At 36.8% G+C, this 24,813-nt stretch overlaps 2 protein-coding genes across 2 annotated transcripts; both read left to right on the top strand.

Moving 5' to 3' along the window:
* Positions 1 to 251: 251 nt before the first annotated feature.
* On the top strand, positions 252 to 782 carry LOC124775472 (protein FAM200A-like). Its single transcript, XM_047250304.1, has 2 exons — positions 252 to 549; positions 628 to 782. Exons 1-2 carry the CDS (start codon positions 252 to 254, stop codon positions 780 to 782), a joined length of 453 nt encoding a protein of 150 aa, XP_047106260.1.
* A 5,577-nt stretch (positions 783 to 6,359) lies between these two features.
* Positions 6,360 to 22,495, top strand: LOC124775470 (wiskott-Aldrich syndrome protein homolog 1-like). Its single transcript, XM_047250303.1, has 10 exons — positions 6,360 to 6,373; positions 6,854 to 6,931; positions 7,014 to 7,077; positions 8,609 to 8,811; positions 16,304 to 16,358; positions 20,666 to 20,769; positions 20,811 to 21,453; positions 21,742 to 21,880; positions 22,044 to 22,086; positions 22,459 to 22,495. The coding sequence occupies exons 1-10, from the start codon at positions 6,360 to 6,362 to the stop codon at positions 22,493 to 22,495; spliced, it is 1,380 nt and encodes a 459-aa protein (XP_047106259.1).
* Positions 22,496 to 24,813: the final 2,318 nt, after the last annotated feature.

Genomic DNA, 24,813 nt, shown 5'->3' with positions numbered 1-24,813 from the left:
CATGGAGAGCTGCATCAAACCAGTCTCAGGACTGAAGACCACAACAACAACAACAATAAATGTGGTATGTATAACTGCTCTGTATAATTATCATGATAAAATTTAGATTACAGGAATATCTCACTTCTTATGAAAAAAGCACGAAATTGCTGGTTCGCTGCATGAGTGAGGAAGAAAAATTGGCAGAAGCAGGGTAACGTGTGTGCTGGACACTTAGTAAATACCAAAAACCATTTTCAGATTCTGAAATAATGAAAGAATGTATATTGGAAGTTGCCTCGGCATTTTTTGAAGAAAAAAAGGATGATGTCGCTGCAATTCGTGGTATTCCAATGTCGGCAAGAAGTAATACAAGAAGAATGGAAATTTTAGCTACTGATATTAAAAGCACTCTGCTTGAACTTTTGGAAAAGGCACCATGCTATGCCATTGCACTTGACGAATCATGTGATATTGTTGATGATGAGAAAATATCTATTTTTGTGAGATTTTTCGACATTGAAAATAAGATATTCAGGGAAGAATTGCTTGCAATATTGCCTTTGAAAGGTAACACTTGAGGAGAAGATTTATTCAAAGCTTCTGACAAATTTATTAATAATTCCAACATTCGTTATGATAAAATAGTGTCACTTTCAACTGGCGGCACCCCATCAATGACTGGCAAAGAAAAAGGTGTAGTAAAGAAAATCAGGGATCAGAATCCAGGCCTAATATCATATCAGTGTATAATTCATCAGACTGCCCTTTATGGAAAACTCAGTGCCACACTGAAGAAGTAATGGACAGCTTGGTGCAGTTGATTAATTTTATGAGTCTCATTCTTCTCTTCAACATGGAAAGTTCAAGAAGTTTCTTTCAGAATGTGATGCAGTGTATTCTGACTTATTGCAATACAACAATGTTCATTGGTTAAGTAAAGGTCAAGTTGTTGAACGTTTCTGGCTAATAAAGGAAGAAGTAACCTCCTTCTTGCAAATCTTGGATACACATAGAGCAAAGAAGCACTTAGAGTTCATAACAAATGAGCACAATATGCTAGATATGGCTTTTCTGAAGGATATTCTGAAGTATTTAAATGCACTCTACATAGAGTTACAAGGGAATGGGAAATTAGTGTGTGATCTGACACAAAGCGCGTCTGCTTTTTGACGTAAGCTGGAGATTTTTGAAAAAAATATTGCAAGGCAAGAATTTATTCATTTTCCAATAATTCTAGAGTATAAAAGAGAGAACTCAGTAGAAGACATTGCAGTGTTTGTAAGATTTCTGTCCAATCTATGGGACGAATTTGCTACAAGATTTCAAGACTGCAAAAATTGGAAAGCTCTCTCAATTCCTAAAATTTCCTTATGAAGTTGATGCATCGGCAGAATGGACTGATGTGGCTGCTAAGTTGTTCAGTGTTTCAAAGTCTTCACTTCAAGTGGAGATAATCGACTTGCAAGAAGATATTTCTTTGCAAATGTATAAAACTGTATCCACTGAAGAATTTTGGGGTAAACATGTTTCAGAAAAATATCAAAATTTTAAGAAAGTAGCTATCAATCTGGCCACTATGTTTGGTTTGACATATATATGTGAATCGTCATTCTCGAAAATGAATTTTTCGAGGAACACATATAAGTCAAGGTCGACGGACGCCCATCTCGAAGACATACTTTGCATTTGCTGTACCCCTCGTACTCCGAACTTTAAAAAACTGGCTCAAGACTGTCGATGTAATTTCTCACATTGAATATATTAGAATATTAACTGAGAACTACTTGTTTTACTTGGTTTGCCCTTTTTTTGGAAACTAACTCGACTTGAAAACAAATTTAAAAGCAGTACCTTTTAATTATTGGTTTTTTTCTGGACCTCCATAAAAATTTTTACACTGAATCTAGACCCCACTGAAAACTACTTGCTGACCCCTGCTCTAGGTACATCCATATTCTAATCAGCAGATTGTGCAAAATGATTTGAGGGTGGTGTGAGCTGAATGGAAGATGTGGCTCATTGGGGACAAATGAGTCATACTTAAAGTCTGTGTTGTTCTTCTTTTTCTCCTGGCCTTATTCCATGTGTTCATAGACTTGGCATTTTACTCTGGATTTGAAGTTTTATTGATACATGTGTGGGTACACTGTTATCCATGTGAAACTGTGGGAACATTTTAAAAAATGTTTGTGCATCATGTAATTGAAGCAAGATGTGGATGCCAGCCTAGTACTCATTTAGTCAGATGAAGAAAACTGCTTGGAAAACACATGTAGGCTGACTAACACACCACCCCTTGTCTCATTTACAGAATGGTGACATGACTGAATGTGCCCATGAGTTCCAAAAGCCCAGTTATTTAAAGAGCAGAGCTTGCACCTATGACACAGTGGCTCTAGGTGGATGGACTAATCTGCATTAGTTTATCAGACTTGCCAGCATCCCTTGCCTCATTGAATTGGCTCAGTAATTATCCTTGGTTGTCAAGCTTGGGTCTTTCTGGAATGTCTGAGTATTGCACTTATGCTCTAGTGCTTGAAGTTATGATGTGTTGCTTCATATTGAGCTATTATGATGTATCGCAGTGTTTGCTCTTTTGCCTCCCTCATTTGGAAGTTGTGTAGCAATGTGTGACTAGTGCCTCACCTTCTGCTAAATTGGTAGTGTGCTTTGATGACATACTGATTGACACACTTTTACTGCTGCTAACGTATGTTTTGTGTAAGGACCATGAAGATAAGGATGAGATAAATTAGTCCTCATATTGAGGCATAGAGCAGTAAGTTTTTTACTTTTCTCCATTTGCAAGAAGAACAAGAAAGGAAGAGACTAATAGTGATATGAGGTACCCTCTGGCAGGTGAATTGTGTGACATGTATGCAATACAGATTTAGAATATAAATCTTAGTCAGACAAAAAGACATTAAAAATCATTAATTTCTTGGGGTGTATAATGCGACTGACAACTGGAGGTGTACAGTCCCTCCCTATTTCGAAAGGACTATGGTACATGGGTGAAGGAATCCTATGAGGAGCTTATAGACTAATGGGTAACATAGTTTAGCCACTGTGCTCAATGAGAGACAAAAATGAAGTGAGAGGTGTCTAAAAGAGGAAGTCAGATACAGTATACCAATAAACACTGTACAGCTTCAGTCCAGAGATGATATATACACAGTGAGGAGTAAAGATAAATGAAAATAAATGAACAGTATAATTAAAAATTAAAATATATATATATATATATATATATATATATATATATATATATATATATATAAAAAACAAAGATGAGGTGACTTACCGAACAAAAGCGCTGGCAGGTCGATAGACACACAAACAAACACAAACATACACACAAAATTCAAGCTTTCGCAACAAACTGTTGCCTCATCAGGAAAGAGGGAAGGAGAGGGGAAGACGAAAGGAAGTGGGTTTTAAGGGAGAGGGTAAGGAGTCATTCCAATCCCGGGAGCGGAAAGACTTACCTTAGGGGGAAAAAAGGACAGGTATACACTCGCACACACGCACATATCCATCCACACATACAGACACAAGCAGACATATGATAATATGAAAATAATATGAAAACACTGTACAGCTTCAGTCCAGAGATGATATATACACAGTGAGGAGTAAAGATAAATGAAAATAAATGAACAGTATAATTAAAAATTAAAATATATATATATATATATATATATATATATATATATATATATATATATATATATATATATATAACCTTGGTTGCTGTCTGCCTGGCCAACAAAATCATTATCCTTAATTGCTTCTTTTCTGAGGACCAGAGTGATAAACTGCTCTGCAAATGAGGATGGCCCTATCCTTTGTCAGCATTTTGAGATACACATGGTAGAGGTGTTTCTGAAGGCCAGCAGCCATAGATCCTAACTAGGTACAAATCTGTCAGTGATATGTTTGTCTTCTGCTCATATGGTGAATTACTCCTGCCTATCCTGCAACAAATCAACTCATTTTCCAATCTACCTTGACACTAACCTTCACCCCCACTGATGGCCACTTCCAGACACTAACTGTATAAAAACTACCACAAAGCAACACAATCCACACTTTGTCAGCTGATGTCCATTTCACATCAAATGCACAATTTCTTGCTGCCTAGGGATCCACAGCAAATGTATCTGCTCCACCACAAGTGCACTCAGCACCCATGCTATTGTTCACTGCCAGCCTGTCCTCTACCAAAACTACTACAAAACTTTATGAGATACATTCCCCTGTCACCCTCCTACTAATTTAGCACCCACACACAAAAAATTCAGCCACTAATCTCCCATCAGCAACTACCATACAAGCTATAAATGATTTTTCCATGATGATAGGCCATATCAGTCTTCACTTTGCCCTATCTGCAGCCCATGTTGTGACAACAATGATCCCACATTCATCTCTGCTCTGCTGAGTTACTCCCCTTGCTGCTTCATGTGCCCGAAGTGCCATGAATTTTGATTCAGTGGTGTGAGGGATGCTTCTTTCCTCTTCTTTGCCTACCCTTGTTCTCACTACATATGGAACTCTGTCATGTTGTGGTCTGAGTGACTTGCCCAGCATGTATTATCCTCCTCAACAAATTCCTTAAAGTACTTTTAGTTCTGAAATCTGGTTAGTGTGTCTCTTTTACTTTTATATATGTCTGCTGACAATACTATACATTTTGACTACTGAAGATAAGTACTAACCTGGTTTCTGCCTCAAAGTTTAGATATATAATAACAGTGGTAGAGAAATTGAAGAGACATTGTAATATCACACTGACAACTGAATTCTACTATTTTTTATGTTTAATGATAACTACGAAGGTTACACCTCTTTTGTCACAAAGGTAAAGTGTATGTCCTTTGTTCTTCAGACTTGTGTAATACTATGATGACATAAAAAAGTCAGAATAACAAAGGCACAGTATAGCAAAGCATAATTTCAAAGTTGAAAGTGTGAGAAGTAACTGTTAATACTACAACAATGAATGGTTAATGAATAATTGGATGTGTTGTTCAGAATGCTCTACAACTGATTGTTCTTGTTACCCACTGTTTTGTGGCCACTGTTCATATGACTGGATAGTCTACTGATGGGAACACATATTTAGGTTAGTGCTTATTGGTTACAATACGTGAAATTTAGTCACTTACACAGATAATGTAAGCATTGATGGAGTAATAAATGCAAACAGTATGGGTGCAATATGAGATGGTATTAGAATGTCAAATAATTCAAAGGAAACCCGGTGAATAACAATGAATAGCTCAGACTAAATACGGAGGGAAATATAAGATATGAATAATGTTGAGCATGGTCCATGGTGGTTACCTTATCAAAATCATATGGAACAAGATGATAGTTGAATAAAATTGGAAAATTTATGGTTAACATTTATCTTAGACTAGCAAAGAAATATGCTGGACTTAACAAGTAAATAATTTATAAGGTCGTGAAAGTAAAAATAGCCCATAAAGTTCTCCCCGGACTCCAGACATACTAATGAGATACTTCAGTGTAATAATAGCAAGTATTCTTTGAGTTCATGTAACTACGGTAGACTGTTTACACCATATCCCATCTGAAGAATTAACTGACTGATGGTTCCAGATGTGCCACCAACAATTCATTCAGAAATCAGCAACAGGACTGAACATGCTCAGGCTTCTCTGGAAGCATTTACTATATATGGATGAATATGCAAGCCCATCTTACTGTTAATACAAATATTTATGAATATCTACTAGTGCGCAGCTAACCCGTGTTGTGAGTTTGTCTCAATATCTGAAGAATAACTTTCATTTAAGAAATGTATTATTACGTCCAGACTGATTCACAGTAGTTTTTTAATGCTCTATTTACAGTTTAGATTACATTTTCAGATAATGTGGCTCACAGGTTTTGGAACAGTTTTACTTCAGTCACCATGTGAATCTTACCATGCACAACAAATTTCTCAAAATACTCAAATTGCTGAAAAAAGAAAAGCTGTGAGTGGAATCAGTCTGTGAAATGCCCCCAAGCACTCAGTAAATTGTCACTATTGTCAGTGTAGTATGTAGGGTTTCTTGACCCCCAATCTCAACAGTTCCTACAGAAGAAGAGTAATCATGAGAGCAGTGAAACTACTAATTATTATCAGCAAGACATATCTTGTATTATTTACAAAAAGACAAAAATTACTCTCCATGTCCTTGTAAATGTAACTGTGAAAGGAAGAATAAAAGTGGAAAACAGTTTTCCCACAGTTTGAAGCTAATATATTAACTGAACAAATAAGTACTGGAGAATAAAGTACCACTAATTAGAAGTAACATAAAGTAAACTGCAAAATAAATTGGAATGTGTAAATTATCTCAATGAAAATAGTGTTGTAATGTAGTCTTTCATCATTTCTGAATGGTATGGATTCATAGACCAATAGTCACAAGTCTAGCATAGGCTAATAGCCTGGCTGCATGCTCAGAAATTTGTATACTAACAGTACATTTATAGAAATTAACTCATGTGGCACATAACTGTTTCCATATGCTAATTGTAGTGTTGCGAGGGACAGCAAAATGGTTCTATCATTGTACATACATCCTTCTTTATTTAGTTTTCTTGTGAATTTAGTTATTTTTTATTAGAATACTTGCTTTTTGTGTGTGTGTGTGTTTATTACAAATAATTATCCTCATAGCTTCAGGTGATGATTTCTTTTATAGGCTGCAATAAAATAGAGATATGAATTATTCACTGACGCATTTAAGAAAACCTAACAAATATTAACAATTTTTATTAATTTGTGTAACCAGTGTAGGGATTATTGCACATTTCAGTGTTATTATCACTAAATTTTATCTCCAAATAGAAAGAATTATGTCACAACTTATGTTCCTTTAGTATATAGATACCAGATATGCAGCATTATTAGTAGCACAGTTCTAGAGTTTATCATTCAGATAATTTTTATTTCTTTAAAAATATACCCTTTTCTAATCTCATTGTTTATTTCAACATTACCATCCAAGACACAAGCGCCAAGAGCTCCACGTATTGAAGCAACAAATCCTGTGGATCAAATTAAATCCGGCCGTGAGTATATTTTCTGATAGATGTAATGAGTCTAATTTTAAACTCTTTTGTGTATCTCATAACTGCACACCCTCATAGGTGACTTTGTACCATAATTTGCCTGCTGCTTGAACCTTTGTATCTCATCACATAGCCTGATGTTTATTTGTGTACATGTAGCATGTACTTTATGATGATAATCTGCCACACACCATCAGGTGGCTTGCGGAGTATGGATGTAGATGTAGATGCAGATAATCAGCTTGTAAGAGGACGTATATAAAATGTGGTTATTGTATAAAGGAATAAATGTAATCTTTAAAAAAGCTATAACTCTCATACAAATTGATGATTTTTTTCTTTTTTTAATCATTATTTTGTGTATGTGTGGGGGGGGGATGTTGGTACCAGTTTACTGCGTTTCCGATTGTTCAGTTTCTGGAGAAGAGAGGTTTTTGTTCTGCTAATATAGTTGCTCATGACTCTATGAGGTCAAAATGTGAAACTGTTTTCTAAAGTGTCTTACTGTCAATTTCCTCTATTGTATAAATCTGAATATTTTTGGTATAGGCTTTAAAAAGATGAGGTATATTCAGAAAAACTAAATTTTCTTATCTATAATATTTTTGGCTTTTTGCTAGCTTTGTTCGCTATTCTTGTTTGGAGTACTATATTGTTCTGTCTTAAGTTTTAACAATTTAACATTCCCTACATTTCTGTCTGAGGAAGATGAAGCAGTTCTGAAAGTTAAGATAACCTTTCGTACTTTTGTGTGTACTTATTACAAAGTGCAGCAGATGCCATGCCTTGTAATTTTAGATCACTTACTGTTTTATACAGTACCCGAAAGTATGTTTGATGTGTATGAGAATGAATTGGAAGTGTAATTTTTGTTAAGTGAGATATTTTATGTGGTTACCTAGTTATTACGAGTAACAATAGTCAAAATGTTTTCTCTGGTGAATTTTGCTTGTGATATGTAGGCTAGATTATTCATAATTTTAAATTATGTCACACCTTGCTCCAATATTCTTAAAAACTTATCATTGTTAGTGAGTTTCCTCAATTGTAAAGTGACAGTTAGTGACACTGTGAGAAAGGGGTGTCTGTCATATTTAGTGTTCAAAATAAGGAAAAATCTCAAACGACACAAATTGTGATCTTGGGGGACTTTACTCACATCAAAGTAAATTCAAATACCAAGTAGATAATTCATAGAGCAATGACCAAATTGTACATCATGTCTTAGTGATACATATAGGGAAGCTGTAGCAGTCATCAAAGCTACCCACACACAATGTTTACCCTATCATGTGACAAAAGCCTGCCTGATTTAAATGTTTACCTGTGCACTTTGCTCCTTTGCTTCTCATACACTTGTTCATGGAGAGTACTATTGCATTGAAATATATATATAAAACATTTTTTTATTAGGAGATGGGTATGCTGGTAGTCTCTTACTGTGTTTAAATTTTACATTATGTGTAAATCATGACATTTTCCATCCTGGTCAACCATAAATTATACTCAAGGTTACATTAATGTTTTCCAGAGTTCAAACTTAAAAAAACTGGTCGGCAATTGTCATCAGCAGGAGAAGCGCAATTGTCTACATCAGTTGATGTTGCACCGCCACAACTGCCCGCACCACAAGAACAAGTGCAAACCTCTTCATCAGCTGATGCACCACCTATTGCACCCCCGCCACCACCAGGTGGTGGGCAACCAACTGAAGCTCAAGCTCCAACAACACAGGTTTGTATTAACAAGTGTGAAACTATGTGAATTGCATCAATCTCATGGTTTATATGGGATTTGATATAGTTTATTGTAATTCCCTTGAAATTTAATTTTTATGAATAATGAATTCATGATATGTGATATGTGAAGTAACAGTTCTCAGGTGTTTGCTTGATACCCACAAGAAGAATATATGAGGGCATTCATCTTATCATTGGTAAATGGGTTCCAGCTTGTAATCTTTGGCTTCCAAAATAAAATTTTCCAGGATAGTGTAACATTTTCATATGGCAAACTTACAGCGGAGAAAACTGAAGTGGTAGATTACCTACATTCTGTTAGTTTAAAATTATAAAAGTCGTTGATATGTATCAAATGCAAATTCCATCAAGAAAACTAATAATTTATGAGTCAGAGTTGATTGCTGGTACTTACCTTAACTAAACAAAATGCACAGTTTTCCAACAGACATATTACCTAAACATCAGAGTTGGGTTGGGTTGTTTGGGGGAAGAGACCAAACAGTGAGGTCATCGGTCTCATCGGATCAGGGAAGGAAGTCGGCCGTGCCCTTTCAAAGGAACCATCCCAGCATTTGCCTGAAGCGATGAAGGGAAATCACAGAAAACATTAGAGTTAATAGTTCCCTTAGCAAAGATGGGATGTATATGTTGCAGAACATTACATAGGAAGAGGAAGTCACTCAAACTGTTAAGATGAGAGAGATTCACCTGTGCTATGGACTGAGAGAGTAAGTCAGACATGATGCACTCTGAAACACTATACCAGCTGTTGTCCAGAGATAATATAGATACATTGAGAAGTAAAATTAGATTGTAAAAAAAAAAAAAAAAAGAGAGAGAGAGATTTGAACAGTGCAGTAAGAATTTTAATAGGTGTGTACAACCTTGGTTGTTGTCTCTGTAGGCAACTTCAACATTCATAAATTTAGGGCAACATTGTCTGTAGAGCACAGTGATCTGGTGCTATACTTTGGTTAAAACAATAGTCAAGATTGCAATAACATTTGTTTATTATGACCAGTTTCGACTTTTGTTAAAGCCATCCTCAGTTTTTTTGCCCCCCTTCTCCACCCCCCCCCCCCATCCCCCCTCCCCATGGCTGGTGCTGGTGGCTCCTCTGTTTATCAAGTGATACCACGATCGTACCATGTGAAAAACTTATCTGCCAGCACCAGCCATAGGGGCTCAAAAAATCTGAGAATGGCTTTAACATAAGCTGAAATCAGTCTCAAGTATTGTTTTAACCAACTTCATCATTAACCAAAATACTTCACTTTTGAAGATCAGACTGACAAACTACTGTGGAAACCTCCTATCCTACAACAACATTGGCCATGTGGAAGTGGCATTTCTCAAAGTGCAGAAGCTGGGAACCCTTGCTTGGAATACATCTACTAATAAGACATGTGAGGTTTGATCATGCAGCAAAGAATAACTCTTGCAGCAACATAACTTCTATCCCCATCTGAAATTCATCTGATCCAAGACCTCCCTCTATTCCAGCCTTAACCTCAACTGTGCTCACATCCAAACTCAGCCTGTATAAAATTTACCAATAAGCAATATAACCTATATTTTCACAGGTGTCACCACTTTCACTACAAATTCACACTGCCTTGCTGCCTAGGAATCCATAGCAGAGTAGTCTGCTCCACCACAGCAGCACTCAACCCCAACAATCACAACCACTCCAAAACCTTCCTGTACTGCAGTTGTTTCACAGATCTTATTCATAAATAAACTTCGCAAGCAATATCTTCTTCTCTTACTACTATTAATACTGCTCTCACTTACCAGTCTTCACATTTTCAAGTCACTTATGTTGCTGAACTGCCCTATCCACAGCCCATGTTGTCATTGTAATAATTTCAAATTCATCTCTGCTGTGCTAATGTAATATCTTAACTGCCTCATGTGCCAACAAGACCACAAAGTTGTGTTTGGTCTTGAGGTGGATGCCTCCTCCCTCTTCTGTGACTACCCTCTTCATCACCACAGGTGAGCCTCTGTCATATCGAGGTCTGACTGACCTGCCCTACTTGTATTATGCTCCCCAAAATAACCCTCTTACCTCCTCAATGAAGACACTTTTAGTTCTGAAAGCTAAGTAGAGTGTCTTTTTAACTTTTATACTTGTCTGCTAGTAGTACTACACATTTTGAATCCTGAAGGTAAGTGGTGATGGCTTTCATTTATGCCTCAAAACTTAGATCTATGCTGACTGCACTAGAAAAATTAATAGACATTCTAATATCCCACTGGCAATTGAGTTCTGCTGTTTTTTATGTTTAGTGGTGATTACAGAAATTATAGAGTTTTCTTTACAAAGGTGAAATGTATGTTTTTTGTTGTTTAAACTTGTGAAATGATATAAAAATACTTAAGACAATGAAAACACATTATGGTAAAGAATAATCCAAATTATAAGAATATTGGTAGTAGCTATTAAGGTGAATGAGTGATTGAATGTGTTGTGAAGAATACTCTACTATTTGGTGGACTACTTAGCCACTATACACAATTTTATCATTGCTATACAAATGGAGAGATCGTCTATTCAAGGAAACACCTATGTTGATTAATAATCACTGATTACAGGAAACTATGTGTAATTTAGCTGCTTACTCATGCAACATAGCCAGTTATGAGGTAACAAATGTCAGAAATGGAGCTGCAATAGGATATGGTGTTATGGCCTGAAGAATGCAAAGAATCTCATTGAAAAATAATGAAAATGTTTGAAGTGCATACAAAAAGAAACATAACAAATAAATGCTGTTGAGCATGGGCCACTTTGATTACCTTATCCGGATAAAGAAGTAGAAGATGATAATTGAATAAATCCATGAAATGTGTAGTTAATGTATATTAATGGCCTGTGAAAGAAATATTTTTGGATATAATTTACATAATAGTGGAAGTAAAAATACCCCAGAAATATCTCACTGGGCACCAAACTTACTAATCAGAAAGTTCTGGTTCATAATATCACAGATTCTTTGAATTTATGTAACTAGGCTCCTTATGTCATCTGCCTAAAACACACTGACTGAAGATTCCAAATGTGCCACCACCATGTCATTCAGAAATCAACAATGGAACAGAATGTGCTCATCCTTCTCTGGAAGCACAAACCAGCTCAACAGAAGATATGTGTGAATGAATATGCAGCCTTCTTGTTAGTGTTTTTCCACAAATATCTTTTAATTCCATCCTGTGCTCAACTAACTGACATCATTATTAAATCTGAATTTCTTCAGGCTACCATTTGAGCAATATTTGCTGGTACTTGGACTCATTTAGGATTATTCTCTAATGCCCTCGTTACTGTCTGTACTGCATTATCATGAAATACAGAAAACCCATATTGGAGCAGTTTTCCCCCCTTGCCACCCTGTAAATCTCACAACACCTTTCCAAAAATAGTAAAATTTCAATAGACTTGTCTGATTAAAACTGTAAAACCATTATTTCAATCAGTCTGTAAAATACCCTACATAAAATGATGCTGTTGTTGTCGCGGTGTTATTGCCTCCCAGTCTCTACAGATACAACAAAAGAAGATTAATTGGTAGACCTGTGAAACTGGAAATTATTATTATCTAGGATGTTTATTGCATTATTATTAAAAAGATAAAAATTGCATTCTGTCTCCTCATAAATACAACTGTGAAAGTAAGATTAACCCAAGCGCATAAAATGAAGAGCTGTTGCTGTGGCATTTAAATCATATGATAAGCTCAGGTTGCAAACACATACTTCATTATATGAATGTGTGGAGTTCCATTTCTAGCCAATAGACAGCTCTTAATGTATTCTAAAATGAAGTACAGGCTATGTGTGTCATGAAGTTGCTGATCTTAGTGAGCAAGCAGCATGATGAAGGGAGAAGTTTGTTATGACAAAAAGCAGATTCAGCAAATGGTAGAGTGTGCATGTCTATCTGAGTACTTTGTTCAGAGCCAACCATCAATGAGTACCACCACAATGAGACTTCAGGCAAAACTATGGGCTCATTTTGCAGTTCACACATTCCCAACTGAGAAGAAAATAATGTCATAAAAGGGTGTGTTATGTGCTACTCAAGAGGGGAAAGCATTGAAAGTGCATGCCAGTGTAAAAAGTGTGCACACCAGTGTAAAAAGCATGGCATTACTCTACATTTAGAACACTGTTTTGAGGTCTGTCATTTCCAACAATCATACTAGCTGATTTCACAAGAGCAAGTAGTGTGTTTGAGTATGATGCCATTGGATTGAGAGGGAAAATAGTTTTCCTGCACTCACTTTGAGGTTACTGTGTTAGCTAAAGAAAAAAGTATTGATAAGTGAAATACCTTTAATTGGAAACAAAAAGAAGGTTAAGTCTAAAAGAAATCTTAATGAAAACAGTGTTGTACTGAAATATTTCGTCATTTCTGAATGTACTGGCTTGATAGACTACCTGTTACATGACCTGTTTAGATTACAGTCTGGCTGTATAACCAGAAAATGGTTTATTAACTGTACATTTTTGCTGATTCTCTTATGTGTTACACATACAATATCATTGTGATGACAGTACTACAGTTATTTAGTTTCATGTTATGTGAATCTCTTGTAGCATTAATCACGTAGAGGTGTAAGCTAACAATTACTACTCACCATCCTTTATACATTACAAAATACCTTCTATGGTATTGGAGTTGTCAAGAGAAACTTTTTCAGTTTGCTTTCAAATTTCACTTTAGACATTATATACCATTACATTATCAACTGAAACTGTTGGTGACACAATTTTACACACATTTTGTGCTAAAGACAACCTTAATGTGGAGTAGTGAATATCACTTTTCCTTATAGTCTTGTAATTATGTACATCATAGTTCCTTTTGAGCTGCAGTTTCTTATTTACAACAAACTCCATGAGGGAATAAATGTACTGTGAGGGGGTAATCAAAATGCTTAATTCCTTAAACAGATGTCAACAAGATGATCATGGGTGAGCACTTCATATTATTCTTACAATGCATTTTCGGATAATGGACTATTTACTTCTCAAAGTGTTACCACAGATCAATACTCCATATGATTATATTGAATGAAAATAAATAGCTTACTATCAAAGATGGACACCTGTTGTTTGCAAAAAATTGAGATAAATGTCATTTTTTAACATGAAGTGTGAAGTTAACATATTTCCTTGCTGCTTTAGCTTTAGGCAGCATTAACTTTAATACTGCTGGAATGGTTTTGAAAAGTACTCAAGATCAGTTTAATTAGATAAACCAGCCAAAATTACCTTTGAAACTACAGATGTTAGTCTTTGAAGAAAACAAGTGTAGATGATCACTTGTAAACATACTTGCAATTACCTGTTTTTAATGCACCCGAATTCAGTTTGTACTACTGTGGATGTTTACAAGCATATAAGCTAGGAAAGCTTTTGTAAGCATCCAAAAATTCTCAAAAATTAAAGAATTTCTCATGCAATTACACAACAAAATTAGTTAGCCCAAGTAAGGATAGGCCTAATGTTGTCAAAAATTTCTAAAAGTCCACAATTTAAGTTTAGGCTTGTAAGTGATGATGATAGCATCAGTTTATCTTGGCTAAAATGTTCTAAATTTCACAATTCACATGAGTAAGGACAGTGTCAATGAAAGATTATGCAGATGCAACATGAACAATAAAATATTACAATCTATAATTTCTAATAGGCAAAGAATTCTGGACCATGTGCTATGACTTAAAGGAAATTTCAGAACTCAGCTTCCAAATGTAAATAAAATTTAGTGACAATATTATCGTTTCTCAAGAGGCTACTATTCAAATATTCATCACCTCAAAAATTTTGGAAAATGGGGTCAGTAGACAAACAGGTAGGTAATTGCTGACATCTCCCCTATCACCTTTAATAACAAGAGGTTTAACAAATACATATTTCAGTCTCTATGGAGAAATCCTTTGAGTTAGTGATGCATTATGTATTATTAAGTATTTCAAAAAAGACAGTGCTTATTATGTAGTAAAAGTCTTAAGTACTCTGTTGGAACTGCCATCAAATTTAGACAAACTTTTATTTATAAGAGAATGTATAATTTTCCTAATTTAAGGAGAAGTAGTGTGTGAGCATCCAAATGAGTGAATTTTGTGCTTGTTCAACATACTGCTTGTTTCTTCTCTTGAGCTGTTCATCCATGTATTTTCTGTTACATTTAGGACATGATTATTAGACATATCTGCTATTTATTAATGATAATTTATAGCCCTTCCATTTTACTACATTCCATATTCCTTATGCCTGTTGCTGGAATAAGAAGTTTCTAATATTATGTGTACATTTCTTGATTTTTGACTGACTTTTCTTTGTAATTTTTAGTAGTTTTTGTAGAACACAGCTACTGCAGGATCTTTACCTTGGTTTTTACATAGGTGTATAATGTTCTTTCTGATTAGCTTATATCATGATATACATCAATCTTTTGTGAACATTTAGTTCATTATAAATTTCATCGCACATCACCACTTGTAAACTTTTCTTGAAAATGTGTCATAATATAAGACAACAACTAATAGTGTGACCACCAAAGAAAGAGTTTATTAGCATGTGCTGTGACATGTGCACAAGTTGCCAGCAGCCTCCAGTGGCTGGCGTATGTGGATGTTGATGGCAAAGTGCCAGCAGCCACGCCAGCAATATGTATCCAGGTGTAATATAAGGGGTTATAGCAACATGTTTGTCCTGGAATCATTAATTATTCTAAAAGATTTCCAATGAGGAGTATCTGTCCTGTGGGGCACTATCTTATTTATCCTAACAGTACATCACAATCAGAGATAGCATTTGTTACTCGGTATACAGCTTCATCAAAGAAAACATAATGAATTAGGATACTGCTGTCTTTATTGACATATGTTGGAAAGTTAATTGCTGAAATCAAATTGTTTGATCCTAACAAAGTTTCTAGATCATTTTCCCACAGACAGACTGTTACCTGCTAGCTGCTGTCTGACAGTGTTGTAAGGAATTCGTGGCAACATAAACGCTTCAAAATTTCCCATTGGTGATCTATATACAATTACAAATTGTAGCTTACCATTTTGCCATTCTATATCAGAAAATATTTTAAAATTCATGAAAGTAGTGCATGTGATGTTTATTATAAATAATTATCCTCACAGTCTCCCTAAAAGCATAAAATGAAACTGATTTATTTTATAGACTGAAATGTGATAAAAACATGAATTTTCCATTGATGCAGTTAAAATCTAACAGTTCTTAATCATTTGTATTAATTTCTATGTATTTGTGTAATAATTATAATGCTTAATTATTGCTATTCTCATTAAATTTTATTTCCTGTTGGAAATAATTATATCACAACTTATCTCCCTTTAGCATACTCAAACCAGGTATACAGCCACATTGGCACTCCAGTTCTGCAGTTTGTTATTCACATGGTTGCTAATTCTTTAAATAAATATTTTTTCCTTATTTTGTAGATTACTCCCACATCACCACCCAAGGCGTCAGGGGGATTCGAAGAACTTATCAGCAGTGAGTATATTTGGTGAAGATATCATGAGTTTAATTTCAAACACTTATTTATTTGATAACTGCACACTTCCATTTTTGACAATGGACCAAGTTTCACTTACTGTATAATCAGAACTATCTCATTTAGGCAGTAGATTTCCTAGTGGTATTTCATGCTAATAGTCAGCTTATTAGAGGAAGCCTCAGAAAATGTGGTTGTTATATAAGAAGATAAACAGCATCTTAGAAAACATTTCTGAAAGTAATAAAAATTGATGTCAAAATTTTCATTTTGGGGGAGGGAAGAGAGATATACTTTGACTGGGCATCCATCTGTGCAGTTTCTCCTAATATAATAAGTGACGGCCACAGTGCGTCCAAATGAGAAGCTGTTTCCTACAGAGACTTATTGTTTAGTTTCCATTTGTTGTGCCACATCTTTTTTGTAAGAGTATCTTTTTTGAAAATTTTGAGTGAGTGTTAGAAGATGTACGTTCAAAACAGCTATTTTTACTGTTTATAATATTTTGCACTATTTCCTAAGTTTAATTACATTTATCATTCAGAGTATTATCTTATCCTGTATTACGTGTTATAACAACTCCCCTCTTCTCTATGAGTAAGAGTAGTTATTTGGAAAGTCAAGATAGTCTTTTGTACTTACATGTATATTTTTTGTGGCTCTCTAGTTGTTCAAAATGTTTTCTATAGAAAATTTTGCTTCTGATGCATATGAGTTGGCATGTAATTTCAGCTTTTGCTGCACCTTGGCTCTTCTTAAAATTCTTATTGTTCATGAGGGTCATCAATTACAAAGTGACACTTGCTGACACTAACTCATTGGCATTTATCTTATTTATTGCTCAGAATGAGAAAAATTTTAGTCAGAATACTGAAACCTGGGAACCCATCATTACTTCTTACATGTCAGTAATCTCTACCACTAAACAGTTGATCTCCAATTCCCTTTTGGTAGCTTTCCCATCTAGATGCACGGATCGTACCAATAAGAGAGATGATTCATTACTATTATGATGCTGGTTTATTCCCACAACTCAATGGTCAGCTCATATTGCACAGTACAAGGTTGTAAACCAAACTGACTTATCTGGAGTCCATGCAGATATGCCACTGAGCCATCAGTGTCCTCTGGTTAAAGGCATTACCTGTGCTGGTGTGAGGCTCCCCCGCCCCCCCCTCCCCCCCTCTCATAGTGCAGAGCACTGGAGGGATTGGATGTCAGGGTGTGTCAATGTGCAAGTGCTCATGCACAGATGTGCTCAATCAGGCATGTTATGGCCAGCTGCTGAACAGAACATGGCTGGACCATTTCTTGATGTCAGCATGGTGTGATGAAAGAGACCAACCATGCTGTGGCTGGCTGCAAAGGAGGAAACAGTTGGACAACTGCTAGTCATGTACTGGCCACAGCACTCATGCTGCATAGATGATACATGCCAGATGTTGAGCAGGATGGCTGGGAAAACTATACCAAGATTCAATTAGGGCAAGTGGCAACAAGGCTTGGGCAGTTGGGTGAGGCATTGGTAGTGGGATCTGAAGAAGTCTGTGACGTAGTTTGTGGTAGCTGTCATTGGGGGTTCCCTCAGTAATAGTGAGCTTACGATCTGTCAACAGATGCCAATATATGGAAGAGTAATCGACATTTGTAGGTAATTGACATGTGTGTATGGTTTGATGAGCTATCAGTCTGTTACCTGTTGTACTATTGTTACAGCAGGCATCCACTATCAGATGATTGTCTAGAAGGTTTCACATAAATATTCTCTGGATCAAAGCCTCTGATGTCAAGTTTAATGATGACTAGCTCCTGGGAGTCTGAATTAGCTGTCTGCATGTAAGGGGTAAATGACCACATGGATCATTTTCTATTTTTTTCCAGGTCTACAGAGTGTGTTGTTGCTTTTCTGTTGAACAAAATCTCAAAAGCATGAGTAATATATTTTAAAACTTTGTATGGGAGTGAGTAGGGTTGCTGTAAAGCTGGTCAGCTTGTATCGTCATGTAACAGTACAAATTCACAGTTACTCAGTGCCTAGTGCATGAAAAATTTCAGATTGGGATGCAGGTACATGGTGGCACCTGCATATCTAAATTGGGCCATGCAAGTGTCAATGAACACACAATCTTTTGACTCACCTGTAATGTAATTATTTGTGTTTACTTGCACCCTATGAACAACTAGTCAATAATATATAATAAGTATCTGTGACATTCTCATTCCAGAAAGGGACCAATGAGGTCTAGGTGCACATGTCAGACCAAACTATGGTATACCTGATCCTGCATTGATAAGGAAGTATTTACATGTGCTTTGATTAAATATATAGAGTCTTCCTCCCGATGGTGGAAGTGGCGCAAAGGATGTTTGTCCCATGTGTTGTTCGCATTGGTGTCTTGACTTACCACCACAGACTGGTACACCTACTGTAGCATGTGTTTGGAGTTTGGAAGGTTGCAGTACCTTCAAGGAAGCTGGCAGTTACATGGACTGGTGACAAACTAGGCATGAAAACCAACAATTAGGTGACCTTGAGGCAGTGGTGGTGCTCAGTTGCTTGGTGCATCATTGCCAGCTAGGAGAGCAGTGGTGTGCATGATGCATAGGTCAGCATTCTGGTTTAGGGCAGTGATGTCACTGTCCTGCACTTTCATCGTGTGTTGGAGTGCTTCAGTGTGCATGGTATTTGACTGAGATCTAGTGCCGCATGACATGTTATTGTCCTCAGCATTGATGTATTGTCTATGCTATAGCACAGTGAACAATCTGTCTGCCAAGCAGAGTTCCTTCTCTAGCAACTTTGCTTCATGAGCAATCATGGCAAGTTGTAGCTGCAGCAGAAATTTGAAAATTCATGGAGTCCATAATGCAGTATCTGGCATGAGGTTCAGACCAAGTATTGTCTGTAACCAGTGCCATAGCTGGGACATTGACTTGTCAGTGAGCTGTTAATCATAGACTGCCTGTTTCAGTAGTTATTCTGTGGTTTATGGCAGGCATTAGGGCAAGGCAGTTTTGGCTACTTCATATTTGTTTTTTCAGGCAGCGAAAGGATGACGTTGCTGGTAGTATTAGCATGTTCTGCTAATTGGCAAGTTAATGTCATAAATTGAGAGTTATTATCCAATATTCTCAGTGAAATAAACAAAAATTCTGCTGTCGCAACCCAAAGTCCCAATTGTTCTGGTCCAAATGGTGCCAACTTGGGTTGTGACTGGACTGATGCTGCATGCAAAATGGTTAATCAATGAGGTATTGTGGGGCACTCACAGCACACTTGCAAATCCAGTAAACCTGTTGGTAAAGTGTAGTGTGCTGCATGCTCCTATACATGGCAGTCATATTTCCTAATACTGTTTACAATGCAGCTGATGCAGTTAGTGTGGGAGTCACATTATTGTTCATATTTAGCCTGATTTGTTTTGCTGAATCACAAACTGGTAAGTCCAACAGTAGACTGTTTGACGGTGGTGATTTTTGTGATGTGCTAGAGCCTGCATTGTTTTGAGAAGCAACACCTTTACTCATATTCAGTTCATATGTGAGCACTGGATGACTATTATTATGTTGATTACACTGCTGATGTACATCATTAACATTAACCCTCAAAGTGGAGTCTTGAGGGGCTGGTGATTTCGTGTAACTGATGCAAGACGGCTACATTGTTACTGCGTATTACTGAGATATGGAATGAAACATCTCCTGTCATGTTATGTGGTTGTCACAGGTCGCTACTAGGTGCAGGGGTCATCCCAATTCTGGAGACAACATGTTGATATTGAGATACTGCTTTATTCTCATAAAATGACATACAGCATATCCACAAAGTATAAGATTTTAAACCAAATTGACTTCTCTGGAGTCTACCCAGGTACTCCACTCAGCCATGTGTGTCCTCTGGTCAGAAGTGTTCCTTGTGCTGGTGTTGCCATACCCTCATTGTGACATATTTGTTACTGATATTTCTAGGAAAGCTGTAGCAGTAGTAGGCAGTTATTGTCCAAGTTACTCACTCATGACTTTCTCCATATCATGTGACAATACCTAGTTACTTTCTGGCTTGTATGTTTTGCTCCTCCATTACTCACATTATTGTTCATTGATGGACAAGAATGTCAGTGAAAGATATGCCACATATTCATAGATATCAAGGAAGGAAGAACATATTTTATTTTATATCAGCAGACTGGTATGCAGATACTGGTTACCTTTTGCTGTAATTACAATTTATATTCTGCGTAGGACATGAAATATTCCATCTTGGAATTCCTCAAAACTTATCTGAGGTTTTGTAAATTGTTTCCAGGGGCTGCACTTCGCAGGACTAGCAAGTCTCAACAGACGGATCAGAGAGCACCACAACAGCAGGAGGAACGGCCTCCAACCCCTCTGCCTCCTGGATCCAGTGCAGCACCTGCTGCATCCCCACCACCTCCACTTCCTGGATCAAGTGCAGGACCTGCTCCACCCCCACCACCTCCACTTCCTGGATCAAGTGCAGGACCTGCTCCACCCCCACCACCTCCGCTTCCTGGGTCAAGTGCAGGACCTGCTCCACCCCCACCAGCTCCGCTTCCTGGATCAAGTGCAGGACCTGCTCCACCCCCACCACCTCCGATTCCTGGATCAAGTGCAGGACCTGCTCCACCCCCACCACCTCCACTTCCTGGATCAAGTGCAGGACCTGCTCCACCCCCACCACCTCCGCTTCCTGGATCAAGTGCAGGACCTGCTCCACCCCCACCAGCTCCGCTTCCTGGATCAAGTGCAGGACCTGCTCCACCCCCACCACCTCCACTTCCTGGATCAAGTGCAGGACCTGCTCCACCCCCACCACCTCCGCTTCCTGGATCAAGTGCAGGACCTGCTCCACCCCCACCAGCTCCGCTTCCTGGATCAAGTGCAGGACCTGCTCCACCCCCACCACCTCCAATTCCTGGATCAAGTGCAGGACCTGCTCCACCCCCACCACCTCCACTTCCTGGATCAAGTGCAGGACCTGCTCCACCCCCACCACCTCCACTTCCTGGATCAAGTGGAGCACCTGCTCCACCCCCACCACCTCCTCCACCCCCACCACCTCCTCCTCCTCAGGTTAGTATTAAGAAATGTGAAACTGTTTAATCTGTTTTAGTTTCAAATTTTGTAAGAGATTCTATTTTACCTAATGACTCACTATTGAAGTTAGATTTTTCTTTATCATTATTTCATTACATATAAAGTGGAATTTCTTGAATGCCTGAATGGTACATATCTCAAGAATGTAGTACCATAACATGTGTGGGCGATCTTCTCTCCGTTAATTAATATTAATTTTCAGTCTTTGGATTCGTCTTTGATATATTGAAGATGGCATAACATTTTCATTCTGTAAACTTTCAGCAGAGATTAATTATTGCAAAAGACTTGAAGATATTTCAAATGGAAGTTACTTGCTGTTTAGAATTTTTAAGTTTAGTTAGATGTTCCAAAGGAAAATTCCTCAACGAAACTAATAATTTGTATGACAGAATTCTGGCCGGTAAATATCTTCAGTACTGAAAAGTTTAGTGCTGCCAACAGACATGTATTAATATAAAATGGATACACTAGCTACACATCAGAATTCAAAGTCTTTAATAATGGTGGAGAAATAGATATGTTGGGGAAGGTTAAAAAGTATGGGTAAGTCACTCAGACCCCAGGGTTAGATAGACATTGCTGTAGTGTGGACAAAGAGACACAAAGGTGAATTTAGAGCTGTCTTGAAGAACTAGTCAGAAATGGTACTTTAATGAACACTGTGCCAGCTTTAGTTACAAGATAATGTGAACCCACCTTTCCCATAACTACTTCATTTTTGAGGATCAGACCATAAAACTGCAATGGGAACCATGATGCCCTACCAAGTGCAAACTTGTTATGTGTCACTTCAAAGAAGCTTTCCTCAAGACATGCAGTCTGGAATCCCTACCCACTACAAATTCTTGATATTTTTGTGGTCTGGCCTTGTGGTGATGAATAAGTCCTCTCCGTGCAGCAAGGACTTAACTAATATACCCAAATTAAAATGTTCTGGATCTTTACTGAATCCAAAGACATTTCTGTTCATTCTTTCAGCTCACTGGTACCTATATCCAAACATCCTTATGTATAAAATCATCTGATAAGCAACACACCCCACACTTTATGAGCTGCTATTCCTTTCACATCAAATACAGATTTCCATATTACATACAAATCCACAGAAAATAAGTCTCTTGTACCACTGAAGCACTCAGCATCTACAGTGACAACCAGGCTGTGGATGGCTAAATGATTTTGCATTCACCTCTGCCCTAATTGAAAACTCTGCATATTGCAATGTGTGCTCACAGTGCCATGAAGCTGTGTTTAACCTCATAATGGATGACTCTGCCTACCTTTGTCCTCAATACAGGTGGGTCAGTTGCATTCTGCAGTTTAAGCAACCAGCCCTTCCTGTATTATCTTCCCAATATAACTCTCAGTTCTCATACATGTAGGCACTACCAGTTCTGAAAGCTAGTTAGTTTACTTTTTTATATGTTTGTTGGCAGAACTGTACTTATTGCATTCTGAAGGAATATTCTGGGCAGCTTTCAGCCTCAAAGTTTACATATACCATGAAAGTGTTACAGAAATTTATTTGTTATTGTAATATCCAATTGACAAATGTGTTCCATCCACTTTCACATTTAATGGTAATTACAAAAATTACAGTTTTTGCCACAGTTCAATGCAATTCTATAAGGACATAAACAACACCAAACATAACAAAGATACAGAACAGTAAAGCATAGTCCAAATGATGAAAGAATGGGATGTGGTTGTTAAAGCCAACAGCTCTGGATGTGTGAATGAATTAAGTGTGCCAGATTCTCTGCAACTGGTTATTCTAACGATGCATTGGGTTCAGATTTGTGGTGGCTAATGAAATATTACAGCTCAAAGCTAAGATGTGAACTGATTGTAAATTTAAATTCATGAACTACAATCTCCTCATAAATTTGCATAGTCTGTTGTTTCCTAGCAGGATGTACTCTGCTCCTCAAACTGAAGGTGTGTGTATTTGTTGATCAAGCAAATAATTTATTCTTGTGCACTGTAGAAACCCCTAATACAATTTGTTTGGAAACTGCTTGCACTCTTATATACAAAGAAATAAACTAAACTCCACAACAAAACTCTTTTTTCTCATAAATTTTACAATATAGTTAGTGCTGACTCAAAGCTACTGTATGAAAGATACAATATGAATGTAAAGCAGTTAATTTCAGGTGGATAGATTTGATAATTATGTAAACAGAAATGTTTATAAATATACTGTCAAATTCAGAAATATGGTAATAATTAATTGAAAATATGTTCATAAGTTAACCTACACATATATGTCACTAAAAACACAGACTGAGCTCAACTTCCCAAATAAGCAATCTCTCAAATTCTCTTCCACTGGTACTAGTCTAACCCTGATTACTTGATTACTTAATGTACAAGTTACAAATGCAACTACATCATTTGTCGGTGGAATGTGTGTCAAAAAGTTAACAATGTGTTCAAACAAATTACATTTTTCAAGAAAGAAATGCCTATTATCTACAAGACATCATGGTGCTGAAAAAAAATAATGATTACCATAAAAATTTCAATATGTCTTCATTCAATGGCTAACATACTGAAATAAAATAAGTGTGTACTATGTTCCTCAGTAATGGAAAAAGAAAAAATCATTCCTTTACTTGTTAGACATTAAATTGTATGATAATCATTCACGCTCTATGTGTTTACTTCCAGAAAAATTCCCACACCTGTCATCATATTGTATACCAATTTGTTCTTCATCATAGTGGTGAACAATTGTGCTTTTCACAAAAACAGAGGCCAACATTTCCATTATACCAGCAAACTGAAACTTTCTTAAGCAAGACTAATCCCAAAAACACTGACTAAGTGCTAATATGAACAAAATATGGAATCAAAAGGGAATAAAATCTGAAATGTGACCTGACAATGCATGCTGTTAAAGAATGTTGATTAATAAATATTGCGTAATTACACGATCTAAATTATTCCACGACAGTCAAAGTTTCTTCACGTCATTCCGGTCATGCTAACTTCCAGCCTCCAGACTGTCCACTTTTTAAGTCTAACATTTCAATCTGGCAAAACTTGTTTAATTCATTACTTTTACATAGTACTAATTGCATATACCAGTGTGATATCTCTTCATTCATTTTTCATTTAATCATAATTATTGAACATGCTTGTAATTATTATTAACATTTTAAACTAACAGCAACTACTCATCAAAATCACTAGATCAATAAATTTACATATATTATATGTACTGAACAAATGGTATGTTATCAATGTAGAAATTTCACTTATCTGTTTCTGGGTCCATAACTCATTAAATATTGGCTCCAGTCAGTCTCTCAAGAGATTATGAAGTTA

Source organism: Schistocerca piceifrons, chromosome 2 (genome assembly GCF_021461385.2).
Source record: "Schistocerca piceifrons isolate TAMUIC-IGC-003096 chromosome 2, iqSchPice1.1, whole genome shotgun sequence".
In the NCBI taxonomy this organism is placed as follows: Eukaryota; Metazoa; Arthropoda; class Insecta; order Orthoptera; family Acrididae; genus Schistocerca; species Schistocerca piceifrons.
Note: the sequence above shows the minus strand (reverse complement) of the source record. Positions and strands in the feature narration are given on the sequence as shown.

What these genes read in the sequence shown, in the direction of transcription:
- LOC124775472 (XM_047250304.1), top strand. Translation starts at nt 252, where the DNA reads ATGAAAGAATGTATATTGGAAGTTGCCTCGGCATTTTTTGAAGAAAAA. An exon ending in TGCAATATTGCCTTTGAAAG is followed by an intron (nt 550 to 627) that starts GTAACACTTGAG and finishes ATGATAAAATAG; the next exon opens with TGTCACTTTCAACTGGCGGC.
- LOC124775470 (XM_047250303.1), top strand. An exon ending in GGATCAAATTAAATCCGGCC is followed by an intron (nt 7,078 to 8,608) that starts GTGAGTATATTT and finishes AATGTTTTCCAG; the next exon opens with AGTTCAAACTTAAAAAAACT. An exon ending in ATTCGAAGAACTTATCAGCA is followed by an intron (nt 16,359 to 20,665) that starts GTGAGTATATTT and finishes AATTGTTTCCAG; the next exon opens with GGGCTGCACTTCGCAGGACT.